This window comes from Corvus moneduloides, chromosome 6 (genome assembly GCF_009650955.1).
Source record: "Corvus moneduloides isolate bCorMon1 chromosome 6, bCorMon1.pri, whole genome shotgun sequence".
Taxonomy (NCBI): domain Eukaryota; kingdom Metazoa; phylum Chordata; class Aves; order Passeriformes; family Corvidae; genus Corvus; species Corvus moneduloides.
The window spans coordinates 22,130,539-22,142,697 of record NC_045481.1 but is presented as its reverse complement, the minus strand read 5'-3'; the positions used below and the strand labels follow the sequence as shown (position 1 = coordinate 22,142,697).

Genomic DNA, 12,159 nt, shown 5'->3' with positions numbered 1-12,159 from the left:
CTTCTCAGTTAGGAAAACAGATATTCCTCTCCATCCTTCTCCACCTTCAGGTGCAACTAAGGGATCTTTGCTGTTTTCTGAGCCTGACTCAGTCAACTTTCCTATCTGGTCATGTTGTAACCTTTCTGCGTAATACATTCACTCTCCTAGGGCTCAGCTGTAAATATACCAGGCCTAGGCTACAGAAAGGACACACATCTAGCATAGAATAAGATATTGAAACTCTTACCTGATTATTTCAGACCTTAAGTTACTGGAGCTCTCTGCAGTATTGTGTAAGGAATTAATTGCACACAAACACACATTCACCTGCTATGAAATAAGCAGACCAGACACTTTACCCATGAGAAAAAGCTGCCACATATGTATCAAATTGGACTTTGATGCTGCAGGCAACACTCCTCTGCAACTGCCCTCCGAACTGCCCATAAGCAAAGCAGCCCTGCAGACAAACGGAGGGCTCCTCCACCAGAGCTGGCAGATTGCAGATGCAGTAGATCGAAAAGCCTGGAGGGAACTGCACAAGGAATACAGCAGCACTAACAACACACTGAAACAACCAACAGGGAGAAAAAGAAAAGAAGAAAATAGCCAGCCCAAAACTGATAGACATCTTTAATTTAAAAACTGTACAAGTTTATTCATTGGGAAAGTGCAAAAAAATACCCCAGGGACAGTGCATTCCACTTCAACAATTAAAACTGCATTAAAAAGTAGATAGGAAGGTCTGAATCTTAAAAAGAACTAGCACAAAAGCTACTGCTTTTCTTTGTTTCAATATATTTATCTTTGGGCAACAGAGATAGTCACTGATTAATTTTTTAGGTACTTAATTTACAACTTCATTGCTTCTATTTGCAAGTCATTCTGTTCCTTATAGATGCTAGCTTGGGACTGGAGAACCAAAACACACAGGCACTTAAGAGAGGGCAGTTTTGAAAGAATGAGGATGTTGGGCTCAGTCACATACTGCTGGGAGGAGATCCAGTTGGAGCTACTAAATATTCTAAGTAGATATCACCCCCAATTGTTTCTCTCTAAAATCTGAGATAAGATGTTCAGTACCACTCATAAAAGCAGATTCTGCTGCAGCTGAGGGGATGCAAGCTGGCAAAAGGAAAGCACAGGACTACAGCAAGCTTACAGCAGGTGTTGCTTGAAGGAGCCGCCAGTTTCTGACCACTGGACCTATTTTTGCCGTAGAAGTAATTATCTTGAAAATGTTGCAGATAGGTCTTACACCCATAGCAGCCTATTCTCATCCATACTTGTTACTTTGCTTCAGCTGGGCTTTACAAGCCCAACAGGATTCTCTATCACATAGCAATTGTGTATCTTTTGCTAACACTCTCTGCCCAATGACTTCAAAATACTTTATAAGCATCACTCCTAAAGCTTAAACCAAGCTTCACCAGAAGCTTAAACCATCTAAGCTTAACCAAGTTTAAAATTCTCTGACATACAGGTAATTTAAAATACCTGTAAACATCTGCCAACAAAATGCCAATAGAGTTCATCTCCTGAGTCCTGAACTCATCCTTCCTTTCCTTTTAAATTCTTTTTCTCCTCCCACCTATTTATTACAGCAAGAAGGACTACATTTATTCTGCACAAGTTTATTAACCGCAATACAGACAAGTGACTTCCAGTATTACACTAGTTCCTAATTCCATATGGAGATTGCCTGTCCAGTCCATGTCAGTATGATCTCCTGGTTTCAGCTGGCTGTGTTTGGTTTATGTCTTTTGGCTTTGCTGTTCTCATGATGACTGTCTTCAGAGGGTGCTTGGCCCTTTCTGTTTGTCCCAGATTCCTCTGGAAATTTCTGACCCTCAGCCAACACCTGTCGAATAGTCATGTTGATGCGGGAGGACTGCAGGTACTTGGCACACACCTGCCAATCCTCATCAGAGCTGTGCTCAATGACTGAGCCAACAGGAAGGTCTGAAGAAAGAGCTTGGTCGAGGCATGAAGGCAGAGCTGTGCCCTCGGGGTTGGGGAGGACGCGGGGAACAGCATGGTACAGCAGGCGGCTGAAGCCAGACATCACCATGATATCTCCACTGTGCATGAACATTGCTGTCGGGGCCTCCTCCCGCTTCAGGCCCCCAAGCAAAAATATCGAGGATTGCCCAAAACTAGAGATGGTATAAGGATGGAGAGAGAAGAGAAAACAAATTCAGGCAGAGAACAATTTTCTGCACAGGAAGAAAATATCAGTAGTTAAATTCCTTTATGAAAAACACCCCAAGCAACCACAAAAAACAGATGGACTCCTAAGAACAACTTTTCAGTGGGAACATGGCAAACAGGCTAAGAGATCTGGTTCAAGACAGGCACAGTGTGAGCAATTGCCCTGCCAGGTCTGAAGCCCTGCTGAGATACTTCTTTAGTGCCTGACACTGCTGCTTTAGAACAGAACTCTGCTCTGTGCAAAAGAACTCTTCACTCCAGGCACTACATCCATGCTATTCAAGCAGTCCTTAAAGAAAAACCTATGTCCCTGACCTACAGCCTTCTGCTAATCAGATCTTCTGACAGTGAAGATTATATACCCAAACTACATCATACGGCCTTCCTATAACCATATGCAACCCTAGAAAAAAGCCACCAATCTTTCCATAACACTCAAGTGTGCTTTCCTTGACTCACCTGAATGACAGCAGGGGCCGAGAATGGTCTAGTTCAGACTCATCCACATGAATTCCCAGTGAAGAGTCAAAATGATAGTAGTTCAAGATCCCTGCTTGGGCTTGGAAACCCCGGAACCCACAGGCTGCAGCCACTTGTTCTGATAGGAATGCAAGGTCTGAGGGGAAAGGAGTGTGGTGATTTGCTGAGTACTTCTGGAAGGATGAGAGGGGGGAGAAAAAAAAAAGAAAGCCACACCCAACACATCAGAGCAGCAAATACAACTGGAAACAAACATTGAAAAAGAACTTGAAAGTCTGGCTGATAGCCACGGAGAAGGACATCACATTTGCCTAGAAAATGACTACAGCACAGGCAGAACCACAGCAAGTCTACCTCTTACCATTAAAATCATGGCCTAGGCTGAGAGTGCCAGAGATTCAATGAATTGTGAAGTTAATCATTATATCTAGATGCTAAACTTGAAATCAGTAAGATTAGTACCAACATCCTGAGGATCTTCTCAGTCACAACCTGAAGCTGCCAATGGAAAGACAGTCCTGTAGCTCATCAACAGAGCTCCAAAACAACCATCTTTATTCTCAAGCATCTTATTCTTTCATGAGTAAGAAACAGTAATCAGTTGCAAACCTACTTTTTCTCTCTCCCATGAGTGATTCTGAGAGGACTGGAAGATAATAACCAAACTTTTATTAAGGCCATCCAATAACAGGTTGACCTGGTAAATAAAAAGCTGCAAGCAGATTTGGTTATCTGCAGTATACAGGTAAGATGCATATTCACTCTGCCCGTGTTTATCAGCCTTCATCTGTCTCAGTCTTACGAAAATAGTTTATTTTGATCAGGATCCTCAAAACAGCTGTTGGTTGGTAAGAATGTGCTATACTGGTTCAGACTCCCTTAAGCTCAAAATCACAAGAGCAGCAGTCTCTTCTTGCTCCTGCTCAACCCTCCCAAGAAGAGGAGTTTCCCAGAAGTCACACTCAGCTTTATTTAGCAATGCTTTTGTAATCATCCCTTTTGGTAGGCAAAAATGCCACTTACTCTGAAATAGCTGCAGGTTTAGAGCTGAGTGCATGCTCTCATGTTAACTTTCAAAGGAAAGAATGCAGCAATGGACTTTTGCTGTTAAACCCTTCACAGTAAACTAATACAGATTAAAATGTTCTTGAAAACACAGTTTGTTAGTGCCTTTCCTCAATACTGTCTTGTAGGATCATAAACATTTTATTCCATGATGTTCTTCTCTGTTTGCCATTCTGAGTGCTTATGGCTAAGAAAAATGGAGAAGAATTTAATCTCAATACCTTAGTATTCCAGTTATAATGGTAACCAAGGGTCACCCAGCGCAGCTTCTCCAATAGGCTCCTGGGCTCCCATTTACTGGAACCTTTCCTTCTACAGAGACAAAATATAAAGAAATAGGATATGTGTTAATTTCTGAGGGGTCTTCTGGTAGTGCAGCATACAGTAATGAGATTCACTCATCCATTTCACAGCCTATTAAAACCAATCAATGCTATTAAAAACAATCAATACTGAACTTTTATTTTCAGTGCCAATACTTTCTTCCTCCAAAGACCCTGAAAATTTAGTTCATGCAATGTGTGCAAGCTATGGGGCCTACTGCCAACTGTTGTCAGTTTGAAAGCTTGTATTTTCAACATGGTACCTAAGAGGTTGTCAGATGGAAACAACACAATGAGCTGCGCAGATTTAGAAATCAGAATTAAACATGTCCTATTTGAGCACCTGAAAGACTGGAATCTGAAGATCTAAAGGTGCAAATGCAAGGAAAAAATATTCTAGGTACCTACTGGAAAATTACAAGAAAGAAAAATGAGTTGCCTGACAATGAAACAGAGCATGCTGCCTAATACTGCAAAGGATGGTGAGTTCTACTACTTGGTGCTTTGATAAAACATCCTTAGGACAGACTGAGTCACAGTAAAAAGCAAGACTTCTCTAGCTATGACCACAGCGTCAAGAAGTCTAGACGGCAGGTGTCCCCTTATCCAGGCTGCTACACAGGACAAAGAACTGTTCTTATCACATGACAACCCTAAAGTAAAGGGACTGAGTGGTCTGAAGCCACACACCAATTTACCATTCTTACTTGAAGGTGATGAAAGCAAGAGGCTTCAAGGACGGGCTTTTAGAAGGACTATGGAAAAGCTCTTGAAAAGTTACAGAGTATAAGTAACTAAATAAGACAGAAGTATGTTAGTGACAAATACAAAAAGGAAGATACACATCTATCTTCTAGTCTACTCATTCCAGCAATTTCAGCTTATTTTTCTCAAGTCAAGTCACGTGGTATGGTAAAAAAAGAAAAAGAAAAGGGAAATACACTGAGAAGATAAATAGTAGCACCAGACGGTTGGCTCTCATTTATAGCCTCATTAATTCAGCCAAACATGCTCTCTTTTACAAAAAAAAGATTTGTATTTGTGCTGCCATGGTCAAGTCTCAGTCAAACATCTGCATTTAGTGTGCATTTCTACCTGGATATGCAGCTTGTTCCTGCCCTTCAACTATGCCATGCTGATAGCTCCTAAGATAAAACAGGACCAGGAGTAAAAGGCCAGTTTCTCTACTTTTAGTAATTTTTCTTAGCTCACTGATTACTGAAAGTAGTCTTGCCAACTTCCATCTGTCATATGGTAACAGCAACTGCAATTACCATAAACACCAACACAGTAACTGTCAAATACATGTTGCTTGGAACAATTTGTGTAGCCTACAAGCAGGTAACACAGCATTTAGAAAACATGGAGCCCACAACTTGTTCCTGTACAACCTTCAATTAACAATGTTCATAATGAAACATTTTTAGCATGTGCCTTTCAAAAGTGCCCTTCTTTCGCTACAGTGCTAGTGTTTGCACAACAGCAAGAGCCCAAATGCGTGTGGGAAGTCCTCATTCCCAGAACTTGGTATTCTGCATGTGATTTCATGTGTGATTGCTAAGAAGGGGAAAGTGTGAGTGTTGTGTATCTTGAAACAATGAGGTCCTGCAGGAAAACACAGAAAAGGTCTAGTATAACTATGTTAGAACAAGCATGGGAGCTTTGGTCTGAAGATCCCTTGTGTCTTTATTTGCAGGGTCATGATTGCATCTGTAAAACCCCTCCAGCCTTTTCCTTATACACAATGATGGACATATCTATATATCTCCCTTGTGGGAATGCTCTATCCCCTTTTATGCTTTTAATTGTCCCCAGTACCAGAGGCAATACTCAGGCTCCACTTTGTGAGGAAAGCACAGCATATATGTCTAGGAACTGTATAGATTCACCCTACCTTGTGACTCCTGCATCCTAAAAAGAGCAGGTAAGCCCCAAGGACATGCATGCATTATCCTGAGGCTTTAAAAATCATTAAAGTTGTGACCCATCTTGGAAGTAGACCTCTTTTTAGTTAAGCACTGTTTCTCGCCTCCTAGAAAGGCTTTCACTACAGATACTAGAGAGGCTGGCTAGTTTTGATCTGCTGCCGCTAGGTATAAGCACAATACAGCAGTTTGCTCACTTGAAGACTTAGGCAAGTACTTCATAAAACTGCCAGTGTTGCTGCTAGCCATCACTCTTCCAAACACTGTTTTCAACTGAACTGGATTCAGCTGCAAATGAACTTCTGATCATTCTCTGCACGCAGGAGGTCCTGCTGGGAGAGGCCTGTCAAGCTGGAACAGTACCCCACTTTTTTCAGCCACTGGGCATAATGCACAATCCTTTCAAAGAACAATTTTTCATCCCTTGATGGAACACAAAAATGGTGTCTACATTTCTGTAGCTAATTCTGATCGAGCCTAGAAAACACAAGTGAGGGCATAATTTCTCTCCTAGGTGCAAACGGCTAGAAGTCCAAATCTTGCTTTTGCCATTCTGTATCTTGTAGATGTCAAGAGTTTTTTTGAAGAAAAATCTCAGCATGTCAATCTCACTAAGAGACTGAGGTGGAAGATGAGCATTGTAGGGAACTCTGCACCATCACATGAAACAATCATTATGAAAAATGAGCGGTGAAATCAATAAGGTAATGATAAATATCCAAGTGGCTAAAAGGTTGTGTAAACAGTCTGTCTTATATGTCTTTTTACAGGTGACGTTAATAAAGTTCAAGCTTTAAAAGACTTTTTCTTTTTTTAAACTTTCTACCTGACTTCAAAACTGGGACAAATTCTCCATTAAATTCCAAATCAGGTAGAGGAAAGGCAACTGCATCAGCCGCAGAATTCTGAACCTGAAGGAATCTTTCAGATTAAACAGGATTGCCATAGAAATGGTACATTTAATACATTTAATTCGATGTCATGCTGAATTAAGAAGAACCACAAACAAAACCAAACTAAAAGAAATACTTTAGAAAATAAGAACACAGAAACTGGTAGATTTAAGAAGTTCAAGAGAGTACCGCTAACAGCACAATTACAGTGTACTGGGTCTAAGAGCTGACTGGGAAGAAGTGCTACCATTAGTGGGGAGTTTTGGAAAGGATCCCTTTTGCCTCAGGATAACTGAGGCCTAGGAGGACTTCATGGTTCTACCTGTAACTGAGTTTAGCAAGCTTCCAAGCACCACATCAGCCAGGGTCACTATTTAACATTTCACTGATGGCTTTAGAACAATACGCTACTAGAAAATCCCACTAAGCATGAAAGCAGAGAATTAACAAGGAATTAACAAGGATGCATGTGAAGTCATGAAATAGCCATCTTTAACTTGGTGTGACACCATCTGTATGCTGCCAGCATGTACACAATCTTCTTCAGCTTTCCTTTCCTGCTACATTTTCTTAGACCTTCTCAGAGGTGAGATCTGGCTCCATTAGTTTTGACCACCAAAGGTTATAGTGGAGTTACCTCAGCTGCTCCTTGCTCTGTCCCCACAGGTCCATGGTCTTCTCAGGAGCCATGTGCAGGTCCAGGTTGCAGACATTGGGTTTCTCAGGGTATAGCTTGAGACATTGCTTCACCCAGTGACGCTGGCAGCCCGGAAGGAATGGGTTTGGTATGAAAATAAACCCTGACCACAAATAAAAACGGAGAGGATGGAGAGAAAGTATGATTAGGAGTTTCCCTATTTTTTTTCTGAATCTAGAGCAAAGGACAGGAGTCAGAAGTAGTGAAAAAAACTGACTGTGCATATAAGCTGATGAAATCTATTATAGGTAAGTTAAAACTTATTGGGTTTTTTTTTTCAGAAAAAAACAAATGATGGCACAAGGGAAAAGGCAGAGAGGGCAGCCTGTGGTCCAAACAAAAAATGACAATAAAGGACATATCTGTGTAAGGCATATTGAATACAGGAGACAAAGGAGTAAGAATATGAAAATCCAATTGCTTTGGAGCAAATTTTATTTTTTCAATTATTCAGCATGACTTTTGTCTTAAGCCCTGCAAAGTTAAAGTAATTCTGGCCTAGTTTTTCTACACTTCAAACTAACTTTATCCTGTCTCTGAACTCATACTTTCTTCCTATTGCTACTTCAGAAAGAAGTTCCTGGGCTGAGCCAGTGTCTAGTAATGTAGTGTCCGCTCCTTTGCTTCATGCTTATTTCCAGGTAAGTCTGGTTGTATCCACATTTGCATTTTGATACAGTAACACTCAGAAAGGGGCATGAAAGTCAAATGATATCCCAAACCACTTGCTGTTGACTGCAAATACTTTGCAGGCATTGTTAATTAACAAAACAAAATAAACATGCAGCTATTCTGCACATTCATTTAGACACCTCAGGCAGGGTTCAAGCAGTAGCCCATATGAGAAAAGCTATTAATCTGTACTGTACCTACTCTGAGAATCAAGGCACTCTCTCAGAGACTGTCAATTCAGTAAGGCTCACCAACACAAAATCCACATGCAAAGAGAGGTAAGGATGTAAGAGGAACAAAGGAAAAGGAGGTTTTAAGGTTTTGGCCTACTGTATCTTTTTGAACTTCTCAGTCATATCAAGTTAACAGAGACAAAAACGGATGAAAAAAGAAGCAGCAAAGCTAGGAGTCTTAGCAGGATACAAACTTGCCTTGTGAAAGTGGTAATAAAAATACAAAAAGAGCAACCTGCCAGCATACCTCACAGACTCAAGATTAAAGTAACTGGTTAGAAAAAAAGCCTTTAGTGTATTAATAACACATGGTCACTCACTTCACTCTGTTTCCTGCACTTTCAGACTACGGTGGCCTTCTGATAGGTTTGGCTACAGGAAGTTTCTTTGCCAGAAGCATTACATTTACTTTCTGTTGGCGTTTGCATAGAACAGAATAATAATATTGCCCATCCTGTCTACAGTTTTTGATGTGGGGTCCTTGAAGCACTTTACTACATTCATGAAATTACACTCTACTATGTATGTATTATCCCCAGGTATTAATAAAGGCATTGAAGCCTGGAGGGCTAGTTACAAGCAGAGATGAGAACAGGAATCCAGATTTTATGGCTTTTATATCACAAGCTTGGAACATGCTCATGTCACTCCAAACCTTTCCTTGACCTAAGTTTCTCCTAAGAAACTAGACTGGTCTAGAGTTACAAAAGCAGTAACAACTAAAAAATGGGTTACTATTATGCTTACTGTATCAAGAAAGACAGGAACTGAATTTCTAACAGTTGCAGAGTTTTACTACAAAATTCTATGCAAACATAGAGCAAAGATTAATAGTGCTAGAATCAGTAACTTGCACACATAGGAGGGAGAAGAGTAAGAAATAAGAAATGTATTTCTGTAGCAATCTTTCTGAACTGACTAAAGTTCAGAAACACCACAGACAAACTTTGAAGACAACATAACTAAACCTCTTCGCCTTGAAAGATGTGGGGAGAAGGGCAAAAGAATTACTCTGTTAATCTGTATACTAAAGAAAGCTGCCCTGAGGAAGTAGATGCAATTCTCTTACTGCAGCAGTATCTTGCTACAAACTAGGAATTAATTCGTACCTATTGAAAGTGGTCTCCAACCTCAGTCAAAGGAAGGATAAGACATGCAGATGTCTAACAGCAAGAAAAACCTCTCATAAAAAAAAAAGTGTGTCAATTACAAAGACCCAAAGACAGCATCACATGCTTCTCACAGAACTCAGGAAACCACAATAGAAATTCGCCCAGATCCCTTAGTCTTCTATTTCATTGCTTACTGTGTGGACAAAACCAAATTCCTTTCCATTCGCTCACAGACAAACTAAAGAAATTCTTACTTCACTTAGAAGGCTATTGGGACAGTTGGTTACACATCTCCTACTGTTTCAGGATGTCCAGATAAAGGTAGCTGAAAAATGATCAAATATTATTCTTTTCAAGTCCACATGACTTGATTCTAAACAGGACAGATAATTTGTCAATGTATTTGCATTTCATTTTAGTAAAAGGTTTCCTTTGCCAAAGCAGAAGAAAAATGCAGTTAAGTGGAAAACCTGTGATTCCCCACAGCCCCTATGTAATTACTAGGAAAGACATTTAGACAGACAGTAAATGGCAGGCAGACCAAGCGAGGGCAGCTATAATATGACAGGTAAGTGGAACAAAACATTTATAGAGGCAAGAAGAGGCAGAAGCCTTTCTCCTGAAGTTGTTCAATTCCCTGTGTATTAAACATGCCAGATGGGTAGCATGGCTGCTTCAGTTTCAGGAATGGTAGGCTGGCTTCATAGCAACCACCCACAGAAACTGAGGTCCCAATGAACCAAAAGAAACATGAGAAAAAACAAAATTAATCAAACAAAAATCCCTGAAATAAGGAGGATCTGGGGAACTACAAAGTCACCAGCCTTACCAAAACCCCTGATAAAATTATGAAGCAAACTTTCATGGCAGCTGCTTCCAGACACAGTGGTTGAGAACAGACAGCATGAAAGGCAAATTTTGTGTAACCAGCCTTATTGCCTGCTACAGTGAGATGTCCAGACAAGGGGAAAACAGGGGATGTTGTTTACCTTGGCTTAAGGAAAGTTTTCCACTTGGTCTCCTGCAGCATCATTGGAGCCAAACTGGGGGCCCATAAATTTTTTGGGGAAATTGAAAGGGTAAGCAAAAGGTGGCTGGATCACCAGGCTTAAAGAATAGTGATCTGATGATTCAAAGTCTCACCAGCAGCTGTTATGAGCTCTGTTCTTTGATCCTGGGGCAAAGACTGATAACTACATCTACATCAACAACATGGATGGATGGGATGCTCACCCCATTTCACTTACAGATTGCACTAAATTGGGGCAGCAGTGGATATGCTGGAGGCTACTACTGCACCTGAAAGGGGCTTTGACAAATGAAGGAACGGGCTAAAGAGAACCTCAGGAAGTTCAACAGTGGTAATTTTGCATCAGGGGCAGAAAAACCCCATGCAACAATACGGGCCCAAGGGCTAAGAGCAGCTCCAAACCAAGGCCAGGCTGCCTTGAGGACAAACTGTGTGAGCAGCGGTGAGGGCTGGTGACACATCCTGGTATTGAGCACTACCTACAGAGAGAGGAGGGGAGCCAGATTCTTCTCAGACGTGCACAGCAAGATTAGGAGAGACACCAGTCACAAATAACAGCAAGACAAATTTTTATTAGATATAAGGTTTAGGAAAAAAACATGGCCAAACATTGGTACAGGTGCCCAGAGAGGATGTGCAATCTCCATCCTTAGAGATTTCCAGAATTTACCCGTACAAAGCTGTCAGCATCCTGATCTAACTTGCAACTTCATCCTGCTTTAAGCAGGGTGTTGGCCTAGACCTCTGGAGGTGCTTTCCAACCTAATGCCCCTCTGTGACTCTACCAGGTAAACTGCAAACTAAAACATATTTCCATTTCTGAAATAATTTGCCTAATGAAATTACTCTGTATATTGAATAGGCCTATTCACTTACTGTACTCAGTGTCCTACACTGACAAGTAGATGCCACACTTCAACTGTGAAACTACTGTATTTCAGCCATGTACCCAATGTGCATGATATATATTGAGAAAAAACAGATTCTACAGAAATAAAGTCTCTGTCAAAGGCAACAGGAACCCATTCTCATGAGCTATGGTCTGGTTGATCTCACTGTGAAACAACTGGCTCTTCTCACCTTCATAAATATTGCTGCATCCCACCCTTTAGCTGATTTGTTCATCCTCCTCACTTATGACAACATTAAATTACACTTAGGCAAACCAAAATAGCTTTTTCAGTCAGGACAAGAAAGGTAAGATTGAAGTTGCATGAATTCAAAGCAACAAGGTTGTGTTTAATTCTTCTTGAAATCAGAGGGACCTACCTGGATACCCCCTGAGGCCATAGGCTTTCCACTGGCTAACTGGCTGTAATCCTGCTCTGTAGGCATCTTGATCACTGACTGAAGAAATACTGAGCTGTGATCTGAACACCTGGCAAAAGAAAACAGTTCTGGTTAAAAAAAAAGTGAGAAACACAAAACTCCTCCAAAACTAGCATCTAAAAGGAAGAGTACTACCACACTTGAAGGTATTACTACAGGTTTTACTTAGGGATGAGGAGAGGTGTCCCCCACTCATAAGAAAACCCA

The 12,159-nt window shown here is 40.9% G+C and overlaps 1 protein-coding gene across 1 annotated transcript in view; it reads right to left on the bottom strand.

The window, feature by feature from the left end:
• Window positions 1-598: 598 nt before the first annotated feature.
• ALKBH1 (alkB homolog 1, histone H2A dioxygenase) overlaps window positions 599-12,159 on the bottom strand; it is a 14,180-nt gene continuing 2,619 nt past the window's right edge. Inside the window, exons 2-6 of the mRNA XM_032110972.1 lie at window positions 11,893-12,001; window positions 7,517-7,679; window positions 3,960-4,050; window positions 2,653-2,846; window positions 599-2,138 (exon numbers count right to left, since the gene is read on the bottom strand). Coding sequence (XP_031966863.1) covers window positions 1,718-2,138; window positions 2,653-2,846; window positions 3,960-4,050; window positions 7,517-7,679; window positions 11,893-12,001 — 978 coding nt within the window. The 3' untranslated portion in view covers window positions 599-1,717. The remainder of the gene's footprint in view (window positions 2,139-2,652; window positions 2,847-3,959; window positions 4,051-7,516; window positions 7,680-11,892; window positions 12,002-12,159) is intronic.